Raw genomic sequence first — 15,711 nt, forward strand, 5'->3', positions numbered from 1 at the left:
GGAATAAAGGGGAGAAAAAAATGGGAGAACTGTAGTAATATAATTAATAAAATATGTTTAAAAATTTTTTAAATAAAAATTATTTTATTTCTATATAGAGAGAGTCTCGCTGAGACTCTCACTTCCCTTTTCCCTGTGATCAGCTATGCTGTCTAGGAAAAGATGCTCTTACACGGTCAGCCCATACATGCACCTCAGGGGAGATCGCTTTCCCTTCGCCCAGCAGTTCTTGGCTTTTCATTTCCGGTTGTAAATCATCGACTCCTCACTGCTGAAAGCTGCAGCTGGTGACACCCCACTCCCCACCCTCCTGGGCCACCCCACCAGTGACAACACAGACAGGGGTGGCCTTGCTTCCTTTCTGGTGTTTTTAGCCGGTCACTGCCTGCTCAGAACTTGTAGAAGACTTGCCTCTCATCCCAGGCAGACAGGAAGCCAGTCCCTCCCAGACCCAGCTAGTGGGCTGTCTTCTCCCACAGCCTCTCCCGCTGCCCTCTGCCCTCTGCGGTGAGTATCACCTTCCCTCCTCCTCCTCCCCGGTCCTACGGTCCCCCGTGTCCTCAGCCGTGTGCCGTTCTCACAGCTCCTAAAACCCAGGCTTTCATGTGTTTGTTCGGTGGCCACAAGCACCAGGCTTCTAGGGTGCGTAACGAGATGCCCAAGAGGTGGTGGGTTCCACGGACTGCTGCCCATCCAGACGCGGCCACCCACCCGATGTTGGAGCTCCACATTCAGCTGGCATTGGATCGGTGGGGACAAGTCACTAGACAGCAAGAGAGGACAGTGTGCTTGTAGTAGGATTTCCTTCCCGTTAGGACAATGTATATGTGTGTGTGTGTGTGTGTTACAGAGAAACGTGTAAGAGAAGGTATCTCAGAAAGGTCACAGTGGCTACAGGCAAGTGGTATTTGTGGTTTTATTTTCCTCATTATGCATGTTTGCTTTGAGGGGATTTTCTTGGTACAGTGTGAAAACTCTCCTTTATAATCAGATAACAGCCAAGCTACTTTATTTTAAATGACTCATCAGTGAAGACTGTTTTGTCCTTTCAAACACGCCCCCCCCCTTTAGTTCTTAATTAGCTGCTGCTCCGTAGCCAGTGGGCCAGCAGTATGCAAGAGCCCCTCTCCTCCCTCGCGGACAACCAAAGCTAATGAACCATTAGTCTCTCTCTTCCAATATCTGCCCCTCTGCTTGGAAGACCCCTCACGGGCTCGCACTGGGAGCCCCCTGGGGGGCCCAGGTCCCCGTGGTCAGAGCTTACAGGAGTGGGGGCTGGGTGGGCACCTGCCCCTGTAGCAGACTGGACACAGATTGAAGTCAGGATCCACATTGCTGACTCACGTCAGCGTTCGACCCACTGGGTTACTGCGAGCCATGGACAGGAGGAGTGGCCGCATCTCTAGCGGCTCTCTGGTGGCTTTCATGTTGGTTACTGGAGGACAGTAGAGAATTAGAAGAATAATGGGTGGGTAGTAACTGAGACCAGGCTAACTTCTCTCGTGGGCACTTCCCTCTTTTGGAGACTCAGCCGCCTCTTGCTGTTCTCTGCCTCGAAGGTCCTGCGAGCATCTCATGCTCCCTGACTTCCACGCCTTTGTTGATATGTTTCCCTGCCCCGCAGCAAGGTTCTCTCCCCTCAGCACATGTCCCCATGCTCTCCAGCCTTCAAGGGCCAGCAAAAACATCGCCTCCTCTGTGAAGCCTCCTGGGCTTTCCCAAGGCCGCAGAACATGTCTTCCTTCTCCTAATTCCCAAAGCATTTCCTAGCATTTACCACGGTTGGTATTTGCAGCCGTGACGTATCCATGGTAGTTGAACGTGAGCTGCGGAGGCCGATCATGTCTCACACACTGTTCATGCCAAGCAAGTGTGTCAGAAGTATCTGTGAAGTTCAGTAGCTGTGGGACGGAGAACGTTCCCTTGTTCTCAGTCTGCATTCATGCACAGAATTGCTCTTGACCTTCCCAACGGGCCCGTGGGAGGAAATCTCGGCTCAGCGAGGGTATGTCACTCCTTGCCAAGGTCCCATAGGCAGAAAGGATGGACCGAGGGGCAGATGGGGGTCTTTCACTTCTGGTCCACTGTGCTCCCCCCACCTACATTGTGCAGCAGGCAGGCTTTCCAGTTCGAGGCGCCAGGGAGCCTGAGAAGAGAACTGAGCAGTGAGGGGCGAGGAGGTTCGGCCTGCGCTGAGCTAATGCCTGGGCGCTCCCAACCCTTTCGCTATGCCTTGTCTTAGGCGGGTTTTCCCCACTCTGTCTTTCCCTCCTTCTCAGGGGCAAGAAGAAAATGAAAGCAAGCTCAGAGACTCCGCAGTTTATGGAAGAAAACATTCTGACAAAGAGCTTAGGGGACTAGAGAGAAAAGCCATCGGCGGCCTCCTTAGTTCTAGGGTGGAAAGTGGTTCGTTTTTACTCTTTGGTTCTCTCCAAATTTTCTGAGCGAGAAACACATTTACCGTGGGAGAAAGATGAACCCTTACAAAAGCTAGTGCACGGCCCTGGCTGGGCGGCTCAGTTGGTCGGAGCATCAGCCCGTACACCAAAGGGCTGCGGTCTGATGCCTGGGTTGTACAGGTGGGAGGCAACCGATTGATATTTCTCTCCCTCTCCCCCACTGCTTCCCTCCCTCCCTCCCCCCTCTCTATCTAAAATCAACAAACATATCTCTGGGTGAGGATTTTAAAAAAAAAAAGCTAGTGCAGAATTTCAAAGTCACGAAGAGTAGCCTTGCCTAATCTAACGACAACTCTGGCCCCTGTGGCTAGTGACTCCAGCCCGGCTGTGAGTTCTTCCTTTGGCTGAGCTTTGCAAACAGGTTCATGGAATGGAAGAACACAGGGCTTCTTCTTCTGTGTTATTTTATAAAAAGGCGACAAGCTATCTTTATGACAGCTCTTAAAATTTCATGCACAAAATAAAACATTTCAATAGTTTACACAATCAAAGGAAATAATGAAGGTCTCACTTTCGCTGGCTCTCCTTGTTCAAGCTCCTTCCAGAAAATGTGTCGGTACTCGTCAGCCGTGAGGTGTACAACCCTTTATATATTTTTTAAAGGATCATGCAACATAGTCTTATTATGCAACATAGTCTTCAACACCTGGCGTTTTGACCTAGTAATCTTGCTGAGCTCCTTGTACCAGGGTGAGGTTGATTTTATTCTATTTATTGGCTACAGGTGGTTTATTGAATAGGTGTATCAGAGTATTACCAATTTCAGGATATGTCGGTTGTTTCCAGTGTTTTGTTCTGGGAAAGAAAATGCTGCAGTGTACATCCCTGTGCACGCACCTTTACGTTTCGCGGTGAAAATGCTGGCAGGCTGTGTTCCCAGCAGATGAACTGCTGAGTCAGAGCCGTTGTGCTTTGTCATTTTGACAAATATGGCTTACTCTTCCAAAAAGATGACCCAGATTCATACTTACCATTGCAGCGTGGGAGCCTTTGCCCCAAACTCTTACTAACAGCAGATGACGGTACCTTCATCATCGTCAATCTCTGTGTTCACACGGAAACTTGCTGTGATGAACTGTAACCCAGCCGCTCTCTCTTCTTTATGTGGCTGCTTTTGCTTTTGGAAATTTCTGTTCTCAGATATTATCTGATTAATATTCAGTCTCTTCGTGTAATTACAAAGGAGGTGACATAAGCCATAGCTGCTAGAAAGATCTATGAAGTGTTTTCTAACAATGTCCCCTAAACCAATCTTCCGGTTTCCCCAAACTGTAACAAAGTTAAATTGGCTGAGCTGGGATCTTCCAAACTTGACTGGGCATTTTTTTTATAGAGCGTGATTCAGCAAAGGGAGGAGGGCGGAGAATGATAAAGTCGGTGGGCAACGGGTAATTTTGGAGGAGACCCTTTGAGACGAGGTAAATATTCTCTTCCTCACGGAACGTTCACCCACTAATTTCAGCGTCCAGCGGTGATTTTCCAACTCCATCATTCCTTCTAGATTTGTTAGTTGGCACCGTGACAACTTGTTCCTCTCCTTATTTATTTGGTCATATTTTTCATCAGTATGGATTCATGGATCCTCATTCAATTGCTATCATTATTTAATTAGATGCTCAAACTGCCTCAGATTTGGCCAGTGGAGGCCCCATCGGATTGGCTCCTACGTCCTTTTGACAAGTCCTCACGGTCCGTTAAATACCTCTTGCTTTTTGGTGCAAAAAGCAGTTCCAGGTCCACCCTGTGGTTTCCGTGCCTTAGCTCTGAAGTCATACCTTTCTCCAAGGAGCCCTGGCCCCTTTTGGTGCAGAAAAGTATTTAGAAACCCAGATCTGGGCACGAGGTGCTCATTCTGTTGTGTGTGACTGTTCTCAGGGCTTCCCGGCAGACAGAGCCAGGGAACGCGGAGGCGAAACACAAATACACATGGACACAAATGATGTCTCTAACATCTAATCTAATCCAATTTTTAAAGACGTGAATTCACACCGAGGCCTCAGTCCCCACAGCACCGAGCACGGCTGCTTTGAGAGGCCGCTAGCAGGAAGACGTTCTGGCTGCCTCCCTCCCTCCCTGCTAATGGCCAGAGTGACGGAAGCGTGAAGAGAACCAGACGTTTTCATCAGACCCTGCTTGTCTTCATTCCTTCACGTTAAGCCCTGCAGTTAGTGTGGCCCAACTACACCCAACGGCAAATAGTCAAAGGGCAGAATGTGAGTTCCGACCTGCGAACTCATCCCACGGTCAACAGAGCGAACTTGCCGGTAGCCATCCCCTCCCAAGGCTTCCTCCCGCACCTACGCTCTGCCCTGTCCTCCCCCGCTCTCTCTTGACAGGAAACCACTGGTCTGCTTTCTGTCATGACAGATGAGCTTGCTTCTCTAGAACTTTGTATAAGTGGAATTACACCGTGTACCTATTTTTTGGTCTTGCCTCTTAGCACAATTATTTGTGACCCGCCCACGTCGCTGTGTGTGTCAGCGGTGCGTCTCTGTCCTATTGCAGGGGTGGCCCACATTTCACTTACGCATTCCCTCTGCTCGGTGGACTCTGGGCTGTTTCCAGCAGTTGGCTGTGAATGTTCGAAGACCAGTCTTTGTGTGGACATATATATGCTTGCACCTTTCTTAGGTAAACCCTTAGCAAGGGAGTGGTCAGGTCGCATGGCCAGTGTATGGATGGTTCACTTTTTAAGAAACTGACAAGTGGCTTTCCAAAGTGGCTGTACCATACTGTGTGTATTGAAAACGACTGGACTTTCAGAAAAGCGAGATAAGTCACGATGTTGTGTTATAAAAAGGAAGTCAACAGGTTAGGGTTGAATGGATGAAGGCAAATGTTTTCTTCTAGAACGTTGGGGTGTGGTGCTGGACACTACAGCCATAAAAGGAAATGCCCACTCAGGCACAGTCCTCTGCCTTGAAGGGCATCCAACTGTTGTTCCCATGGTCCCTTCGGGGTCTGGCTGTGGCAGAGATTCAAAGCACGTGGAAACAAGGGCTGAGACTGGTTCAGTCAGCTCAGAGGCCGTGTGCATCAGGGAACTACCTTTCCTTTGGTGAACAAACCTAGGACTTCCTTTCCCTGCTGGAGTCAGGGCCCAGAGAAAGAAGGGCCCACGATCCTTCTCTGAGCTCGTACACGGAGCGTGCGGGCAGGTGCTAGGGTGCTGGGTTCCTCTGAGAGAAGGATCTTGATGCTGGCGGATGCCACCCAACTTGCTACCGGGTTACCCAGAGGCCCTTTCCCTGTGGAGTCTGGGCGAGAGCATCCCCAAGTCACCCGCTGTCCTGTGATCTTCAGGCTGATAAAATGGGGACGGGGGAATTCAGTGAAACGGATGCTGACAGAGTTGAGTCCAGAGAAAACGGGCTAATGGAAAGAGGGCGTGCTGGAATGTTAAAGCCCCCCAGGGCTCTCAAGGGAGAGGGTTCTCTCATTTCCATGCAGACCACCGAGCCGGTTTTGAAATCTAGACTGTTTGACCTGACACCCGCATGCCATGGGCTCCAACCCTTGCTGGAGGGTTGCTTTGTCGTGAGAAAAACAGATTTAACATCTAACCTCCATCTTTAGGTGTTTATTGCGGTTCATTGACAAGTCCACTTTTCTTTTTGCCCTCTTTCTAGAAGCACGCTTGCATCTGGCCCACCATGACAGCCACGGAGTCCATGGTGAGTACAGCCACGCTCCCCAGGCTCCTGGAAGTGCACTCCTGTCTTGCCTTTGTAGGGGTGTGGGAAAGAATCCATTGTGGGGAAAGGATTTCTCTGCGAGGTTCCCTGGAGTAAGATCTCTGCTGAGCAGCGCCCCACAGAGGCGGTCGACACCCAGTGCAGAGGGCTCCGCAAACACGAAGGGCTAGAAGCCCTCTGGGGTATGTTGTGAAGACAGAGGAAAACGCTCTTTTAGATTTCACTACTAGGTAAGGGTTTTTATGATCTTTGACTAGGGTTGGCTTCATTCCGTGTGTCTCTTCTGAAACGCAGACAAAAGAGGGCAAGGGCGAATCACTTACTTTGTTTTCACAAGAGCCCTGGCGGGCACGCTGATTGTCATTTCTTACACAGCATTACGTAGGTTTTCACAGAAACCACACGATGGGGTATATTTCTCAGAAAGGGACAAGGAAGCTGACAAAAATTAGGATGTCCTTACCCAGAGACTCGTTTATGATTTTATAGCCACATGTGATCAATTATAGAATCAAATTAAATTCCCACGCTTTTGTTATATTCATAAACATCTTGCAAAGACCTCTGAGGGCTCTCGCTTTGCCTTTCTCAAAGGGAAAGCCTGGGCCTTACAGGTAGATAATTGAAATCAAGACGTCATAGTGGAGCTGACACACCGACCCCACAGAGGACTGTAGGTCTCCACGGTCTTGGCAGAGCTGCGGTTGCAATCACTGATGTCAGACAGGCCATTTATGGTATGATGACGATGCTTAGCATTGTGTATGTGTCATCTCATACTTGTAACAATAGCAAAAGGTGACTGATTACTCTGGACCTGGTGAAGGAGTGAGGTACGTCTCTGCTTTTCTGACCAGAGTTAGACCCTTCAGTTTCTCCTCTCATTGGGATTTGCCTTTCATCCCGATGCAGTGGCAGCAGAGCTAAGGTGGGGCTACTTCGGGGACTGTCATTGGGTTTCCTGATTTGGGATCTTGGAAAACATCCAAACTTGGCAAGTCAGCCCCAGACAGGAAGAAAAATGCACCCCGATGTGATCTGGTGTGTCTTGCACCACCTAAATGGGGTGAGGATGGGACCACTGCGGCCCCAACACCCAGGTTCATTGGGGAGCTGCCATGACGTCCTTGCGGCCACTCTTCCGAGGAGGCCTGGTGCATCGGTCACTGCCCAGGCCACCTCAGTCCTTCCGCCTCGCAGGAGAGGCAGAGCCCCCTTTACAGATGTGGGAACCGAAGCTGAGACAGTAGACTGAGGGCTCAAGGTCTCACGGAGAATTGGAGGGGAGCCCCGGGGGGAGTGCCCTCCGCTGCCCTGGGCTGCTCCCTGTGGGCAAATGTCAAGTCTCCCTGCTTGGGCGTCTGTCTTCCCCCAGTGTGGGGACAGTGTGCCTGGCAGTGTTGCCTGCCAGCTTCTACTGCTGGTGACGAATTCATGTCCCCCCTTCCACCCTCTCCCATCATCCCACCATTCCCACTTTCCCAGATGCCCATCTTGGTGCTAAGGGACAATGGGGGACAGAGCCTTGAAGGATACCATCTTTGCCTTCCATCCTATCTGTCCCCAGAGGAGGGACTGAGAGGCCTGGAGTTGGTGGAGGGTTTCCAGAGAAAATTAGTCAGTGGGGGAGGCCTTGGGAAGCTCTGGAGGCCTTTTCCCCTGCATAGCCCTTGATGCTGGAGCGGAGGGGACGGGGACACATTTGGGGGGCAGGTAGGCCTGTGGTGAGTGCCTTGTGGGGACACAGGTGGGCAAACCCCTTGTCCTTCCTGTGTACTGAGGTCGGTCCCCAGCCAAAGGCAGCTTCGTCCTGCTTTCGGCCAAGCCAGCCACAAGGCGACCTGCGGTGCAAGGCAGATGGCGGCGGGGTGGGGGTGGGGGGCTCCCTGTCTCTCTGGCTCAGACTTGTCATCATCATTTTGACATCAGAATGTGGGCAGCAAGACTTTGGGTTAGGGGGGATTGAAAGTGCCCCAGCTTGGGGCTGGGGGCGCTGGGGGCTGCCTCTGGCCTTGACCCTCCCCCAGTGTCTGAGGGCTTGGGACAGAACCTGCCATTTCTCCGCTCTGTCTACTCCTCTCTGAGATGAAGGGGTCAGATCCAGTAGCCTCTAATCTCAAAATCATTCCTAAACCTGCCGGGGGTCCCAAAGAGTTTCTCCGGAGTAGAAACAGAAACGGACGTGAGAAGAAGGCGGCCCCACTGCCGAGTCCTGGGTGGGCCACAAGAATGCCGCATGCCCTCTCCCGTTTACAGAGCTGTACGGCTATAATGCCCTCTCTCGTCTTGATCAAAATGCTAAAATTCATCTGAAACAGATGACATAAATCCCTAAATTAGTAGCCCCTGGGGAGTAGCCCAATGGTCCCAAAAGGGACACGTCGGAGCTGTGGAGCTGCTGCCAGGGCCCCACCACCGGCAAGCCCCACCCCCACCCACCTCCCCCGGCCCCTCTGCGGGTCTGGCTTTGGAGCTGTGGAAGTTTCTAACATCTCACTCCATTCTCACTTCCATCATTGAGTTGAATGCTGTTCTTCGGAAATCACTTCCTAGCCTAGCATGGACACGGTGCTCATGCTCACTCATTCAACAGGAAATACCTGCTAAACGAGTGAACAGACTCCTTTACTTACTGCCCATGAACGAGACGTGAAGAGCTAGTGTTTCTCAAGCATGGGATGGCCCACCACGTTCTCAGGCCCCTGTTCACAAAAACGTCGCCCGGGTCTGGGCCCCTCATGAATCACGAATCACCTCTCCTCACGGCAGAAGAATCAAAAACTAGCGTGGACTTCAGCTAATCGGCACGACGGGCTGCAAAAGAGGTCTAGCGTCAGTAAATACCTCGCTTTTTCAAGAGGGTCTGAGAATGACATAGTTTGCTAAGAAATACAGGAAGAGAAACCTTTGGTAAGAGTATTTCTAGACATTTTAATAAATTGTGAAAGAGAACTGGTCAGCACCTTCAAAGAGCAGGACTGGGACATTTGAGTCCTTTCTTACACTATCCCCGCCCGCTTCGTGTCCCATAACTAATTTAGGCATTTCACGAGTATACATACATCAGAATAGGGGAAAAAGAAAGTGTAAATTAAAACAGGGTCAGAGGAAGTTGACAGAACAGGTAGAAAAGACCAAGAGGAGTTTGCGTTTGTGTTTCCAGCCTGAAGCTGCGCTGTCCACTGAGGTGGCCACAAGCCACGTGGGACTGTTGGGTGCTTGAAATGTGCCGCTCAGTTGGGTGCCGCTCCAACTGAGCTGTCCTGTGAGTATAAAATATACTCAGGCTGAAAACAGTTCCCCCCAAAAGGATGTAAAATATCTCAAAAAGTTTTATATTGCTGACATAATGAAATGGTAATATTTTAGATATATCCATTTCCAATAAAATACATTAAAATGAATCCCCCCTGTTTCTTTTTACTTCAATGTGGCTACTAGAAAATGCAAACTTGACCTGTGGTTTGTCTTATGCTTTTATCGGACAGCGTTGGCCTAAAATATGTTGTGTGGTTACTAGAGCTGAGCTACGAGTTTGGCTGAGCTTCCCAATTAAAAGAAAATCCTGATCAGTCATAAAACTCCTGTTTCATGAGAATAAAATCCCTCATGTGTTCTTCAGGAGCTGTGAACCCTTTCTTCACAGCTCTTCTGCATTTAAGTGCCCGGTGAATGTCCAGAGTAGATCTTAGTGACAGAGAGATATATGAACGAGCCCCTTGAGGGCCCCCTCTCAGTGGAGAGAGTGAGTTACATGGGGAGCTCCTTTGATCCTACCTTGATGCAGACCCTGGGAATAAAGTTAGGGCAGCTGGTGGGAAGTCATTCTAGAAGGTTCTGCCATGTGCTCTTGGATGGAATGTGGGGTAAAAACCTGGGGATTTCAGGTTTTCCACTAATCCTCTCTCAAGATCCTTGTCTGACTGACCCAGACTTTGAGAGCAGCCTCTGTAGGTAGCTTCTCCAGCAAGAACAGTGTCTCTAACCCACAGCTCAGAACAGGGATGATGGAGTAATGACTTGGCTCAGAATTCCTCACGGGAGCCTGGAGTCCCTCATTGAAAGAGGGGCCTGCCCCTACCTGGAAGCTTCAGGATAAAATATATGTATGACTGTGCTCAGCACTGGGTCTGACAGGCTTCAGTGATAACGAATAAATATGTTCGTAAATATTGACACTGACTTGTTAAGAGGATTTTCAAAGGATCCTGTGTCTATGAGCCAAAGGATATCTACCCATCAGGAATGTACACGGACATCAGTGTAGTCCTGAGACAGCAAGACACCTTTGTTCGCCTGGGTTGTGCATGATTGTTCTGTTATGCTCATAAAGATGACCAAAGCTGAACTTAGAAGGTTGAAGTAGGCTTACCTTCACAACAAATATGGTCTTGACAAAATGTGTACACATCCAGGGTTTCGTGTGTGTGTGTGTGTGTGTGTGAACTGAATCACTTTTAAAATATACCTGAGCAATTGAATCAGCAATTTGGAAGATAAGGAAGCAGAAAACACCCAATCGGAACAGCTAAAAGAAAAAACAAAAAAATGAAGATAGTTTAAGGGACCTCTGGGACAACATCAGGTGTACCAACATTCACATCACAGGGATACCAGGAGGAGAAGAGAGAGAGAGCAAGGAACTGAAAACCTACTTAAAGTAATAATGACAGAAAATTCTCTAAGCTGGTGAAGGAAATAGACATACAAGTCCAGGAAGCACAGAGAGTCCCAAACAAGGTAAACCGAAGAGGCCCACACCAAGACACATCATAATTAAAATGGCAAAGGTTAAAAACAAAGAGAGAATCTTAAAGGCAGCAAGTGAAAAGCAGTTAGTTACCTATAAGGGAGTTCCCATAAGACTCTCAGCTGATCATTCAACAGAAATTTTGTAGGCCAGAAGGGATTGGCGCAAAATATTCAAAGCGATGAAAGCAAGGACCTACAACCAAGGCTACTCTATGTAGCAAAACTGTCATTTAGAACCATAGAAAAGATAAAGAGCTTCCCAGACAAGAAAAGGCTAAAGGAGTTCATCACCACCAAAACAGCATTACAAGAAATGTTAAAGAAACTTGAAGAAGAAGAAAAAGAAGAAGAAGAAGAAGAAGAAATATGAATAATAAAATGGCAACAACTACATATCTTTCAACAATTACTTTAAGTGTAAATTGGATACATATTCCAATCAAAACACGTACATGGCTGAATAGGTAACAAAGAAGACCCTTATATGTGCTGCTACGGGAGACATGCGTTGAATGAAAGACACACACGGACTGAAATACAGGGGTGGGAAAGGATATCTCATGAAAATGTAAGTAAACAGAAAACACTGGAGTAGTTCTACTCATACAAGACAAAACAGACTTTAAAACAAAGTCTGTAATAAGAGACAAAGAAAGACCCAGCAATTGCACTCCTGGGTATTTAACCAAAGGAACCTAGAACACTAATTCGAAAAGACATATGCATTACGTTCACTGCAGCATTATTTACAACAGCCAGGATAGGGAAGCAGCCTAGGTGTCCAGCAGTAGATGAAGGGATTAAGAAGAAGTGGTGCATATATCCAATGGAAAAGAAGGAAACCTTACCACATGTGGCAACGTGGGTGGACCGGGAGCATGGTGCTTGCTGAGTGAAATAAGTCAGAGAGAGAAAGACAAACGCCGTGTGACTTCACTTATATGTGGCATCTAAAAAAAAAAAAATGAACAAGCAAAACGGAAGCAGACTCATAGGTACAGAAAACGTTTTGATGGCTGTCAGATGGGAGGGTGTTGGGAGCAGGGTGATGAAGGGAAGGGATTAAGAATTACAAACTGGTAGTTACAGAATGGTCACGGGATGTAACGTACAGCATAGGGGACAGAGTTAATCATATCGCGATCTCTATGTATGGTGTCAGACGGGTACTAGACTTACCCGAGTGACCACTCTGGAAGTCACGTAAATCTCTAACCACTACATTATACACCTGGAACTAATACAATATTGTATGTCAAATATAATTGAGAAATAAAAAATTATTAAAGAAAAAAATGCACCCCGGGAGTCCCTAACTCAATATGGTTCTGTGCCAAAGCACTGGGTCCTCTGACCCTCACCCAAGAAGGAAACACACTCCTTGTGCTTCGAGCAGGACACAGGGGCCTCACTCCAGGACTCACCTTGGGGAGTGGCGGTCACAAGCCCCTCGCTGGGCAGTGGAGAATGCTGGGTCTCCCGGAACACTGGGCCTGGTTGAGGTCCCCTCTGCCAGACCCTCTGGGCTGCATCTGGGAGTGGGGGTGCTGTTTGCCTCCCTGCCTCCCAGCACTGACTCAGGCTCCTAATAGAGTCTGTTTGACCCAAATAGTGTAAAACCAAAAGCAGTTTCATGCTTCATCATGTGGAATCACCGTCAACACCTGCTCATTTGCCTGGTTTTACCACCTTTCCTCCAAAATGTCATCCTCCCCAAATCTTCACTGAAATATGCGTCACCCATGAGACTGGCTTTCCAGACAGCAAGGGAAATGGTGACATGTAAACCAAGGATGGGTCAGTCAGGCCTGGGGACAAAGCACATGGGAGATGGGGACAGGCGGTTCCTTCAGCTCCTCCCATGCTGGGCGGGCCTTCCTGGCTGCCGGTCCTGCTGAGCCATCTCCTGGATCCACCACCCAGGGCCTCTCTCTTTGCACTGGGACTTTGTCTTGGTCACACTGGAGGTGGAGCCAGGACTAGACTCCACATTTTCCTGGTTGTAGTCCAAGTTACCATGGGTGTCCTCCCTGGGGTCCTCCTGGTACTTTCTGTCAGCCAGGACCCAGATAGAGTGGATGTGTCCCTTTAGCTCTTGGTGTGAGCTTCTGAGTCCAGGAGCCAACAGCCTCCTGACCCCTCCTGCCCTTTATCTGTCAACTTGGTGTGTCCTGATATCTGAAAGAGCGCTCAGCAAACACACCCACAGGTTCCGTGCTCTAATACGTTTAGGGAGCACCGTTCTGCAAAATTCCCCGGATCTGAAGGACTTCGCAGGAACTTCACGGTTCTAACATGCAGTTATAATGAATCAAGTTCTGCAGGACTTTTCACAGCCCTTAAGGTGCTCGTGCGTATCGTGACGTTCAAAGAAGGTGCTATGGTGTGCAGAGATTCTCAAACATGTAACCACCAGTGTTCCACCCACGTACAGTTCGGGAAATGCCGGCTGAAGCTATTAGACATAGATGGAAATTACAGTGTGTACAGACAGGGAGACCACAGGTAACAGGAGTGGTAGAGGGTATTTTATTATTTCGCTGAGTGGTTAAATGTGTAATCTAAGTATTTATACTTAAATATTTAATATTGTAAACAAAACAAAAACCTATGGTGGATTTGAGGTTACTTCTAGTCCCAATGCATCCAGGTGAACTGAGTAACTGTTATATTTGCCGGAGGCGAGGTAGAGGTAGAGACGCAATTTGGCAAGGGATGCACCTTGGGGCAAGGCAGCCAGTGCTGTGGTTCCTGGTGGGATGTGGGAGCCTCACTGGGAGCCCTGGGGGCACTGGCAGGAAGAGAGAGTGTCTGAGGTTGTGTGGAACAAGGCAGATGTGGGGCTGCGTCCCTCCTCCATCCCTCGGCTCTTCCTCCCCCTTTCCTCCAGACTCAAGGGCTCATGCCTTAGGGTTCTGATCACCAGCCCTTATTTCCACTTCCCTTAGCAGGCGTTTTAGGCTGGCACTGGGCCAGGAACCCACCGAAACTGTAATGGGGATGTGTGTGCATTCACACAAGTTGTGTGCTTAAGTGTGAGTGTGCATTGCGGGGGCTCAACAGCATGTGCATGTATGTGTATGTGTGAATATGTGGTCCTGGGGGCCCTTCCCCATCAGAGCACCTGTCATGTGTCCTGTGATGGCTCACTCCTTGCACACACCCTCCAGAGCAGGTCAGTTCCATGGGGGCGGGAACCACGTCTGACTCAGCCAGTGCTGTATCTTTAGCACAAACAGAATGTATGATGCATCGTAGCTGCTCAATAAACATTTGTTGAATAAATGAATCTATTGTGACCCAGGCTGTTACACACACATTTCAATCGTAGAATTTTGGGATTGGAAGGGTCAAGTGGTCCGTGCCTCTGCTGATGGACCGAACCTCCAAAACATTGTCCTTGACCCGATGCCTTGTGTGTCCTTGCAGAGCCTTGTCACTAATATGTCTGATGACTACATGTATGACTCCACGGAGGACTATGTGGCCTTAAACTTCACAAACTTCTTCTGTAAGAAAAACGACGTCAGGCAGTTTGCGAGCCACTTCCTCCCTCCCTTGTACTGGCTCGTGTTCCTCGTGGGCACCGTGGGCAACAGCCTGGTCATCCTCGTCTACTGGTACTGCACGCGAGTGAAGACCATGACGGACGTGTTCTTGTTGAACCTGGCCATCGCCGACCTTCTCTTTCTGCTCACTCTTCCCTTCTGGGCCATCGCCGCTGCTGACCAGTGGAAATTCCAGACCTTCGTGTGCAAAGTGGTCAACGGCACGTACAAGATGAACTTCTACAGCTGTGTGCTGCTGATCATGTGCATCAGCGTGGACAGGTACATCGCCATCGCTCAGGCCACGAGGGCGCAGACCTGGCGGCAGAAAAGGCTTCTGTACAGCAAGGTGGTTTGCCTCACCGTCTGGGCGACGGCGGTCGCCCTCTGCACCCCAGAGATCCTGTACAGCCAAACCAAGGAGGAGTCCGGCATCACCTTCTGCACCATGGTTTACCCTCACGACAGGAGTGCCAAAGTGAAGTCAGTGGTCTTGACCCTGAAGGTGATCCTGGGGTTCTTCCTCCCCTTTGTGGTCATGGCTTGCTGCTACACCCTCATCATTCACACTCTGATCCAAGCCAAGAAGTCGTCCAAGCACAAGGCCCTGAAGGTGACTGTCACTGTCCTTACTGTCTTCTTCGTATCCCAGCTCCCCTACAACAGCGTCCTGCTGGTGCAGACCATCAACATCCACACCAAGTTCATCTGGGACTGTGCCGCATCCGACCGCATTGACATCTGCCTGCAGGTCGCTCAGACCATCGCCTTTTTCCACAGTTGCCTGAACCCTGTGCTCTACGTTTTTGTGGGGGAGAGATTCCGCCGGGATCTCGTAAAAACCCTGAAGAACCTGGGCTGCATCAGCCAGGCGCAGTGGGTCTCCTTTACGAGGAGAGAGGGCAGCTTGAAGCTGTCCTCTGTGTTGCTGGAGACGACCTCGGGGCCGCTCTCCCTCTGAGGGGTCTTCTTTCTGAAGTGGCTTGTCCTTTTGGAAGTAAAACAATAAATACAGACATGGCTTCCCCACCGATGGGACCAGAGGGACACCAAAGAAGAAAAAGCAAGAAAGAGAAAACTCCGAAAGGAATGAATTGGAAAATTATTACTTTGAGTCAGAATTTCCCAAGGCAGAGTTTTCAAAACTGACTGGCCATCCCAGGAGACTCTTGAGTGGCTCCCGGCCACAATTACTGCGGTTTTCACAGGCGAGCCGGCAGGCGGCATGGCAGACCACCCGGCTGCCCCTGGCCCGAG

At 49.4% G+C, this 15,711-nt stretch overlaps 1 protein-coding gene across 1 annotated transcript; it reads left to right on the forward strand.

Moving 5' to 3' along the window:
- The first annotated feature begins 347 nt into the window (after positions 1–347).
- CCR9 (C-C motif chemokine receptor 9) lies at positions 348–15,424 on the forward strand. The gene is made up of 3 exons (XM_024566207.4): positions 348–507; positions 6,089–6,133; positions 14,336–15,424. The coding sequence occupies exons 2-3, from the start codon at positions 6,113–6,115 to the stop codon at positions 15,413–15,415; spliced, it is 1,101 nt and encodes a 366-aa protein (XP_024421975.2). The 5' UTR covers positions 348–507; positions 6,089–6,112; the 3' UTR covers positions 15,416–15,424.
- Positions 15,425–15,711: the final 287 nt, after the last annotated feature.

This window comes from Desmodus rotundus, chromosome 8 (assembly GCF_022682495.2).
Source record: "Desmodus rotundus isolate HL8 chromosome 8, HLdesRot8A.1, whole genome shotgun sequence".
Lineage (NCBI taxonomy): Eukaryota > Metazoa > Chordata > Mammalia > Chiroptera > Phyllostomidae > Desmodus > Desmodus rotundus.

Excerpts from the sequence above, each read along its gene's own strand:
- CCR9 (XM_024566207.4), top strand. The coding sequence starts at position 6,113 with ATGACAGCCACGGAGTCCATG. Across the intron at positions 6,134-14,335 it reads TGACAGCCACGGAGTCCATG|AGCCTTGTCACTAATATGTC; the intron begins GTGAGTACAGCC and ends GTGTCCTTGCAG.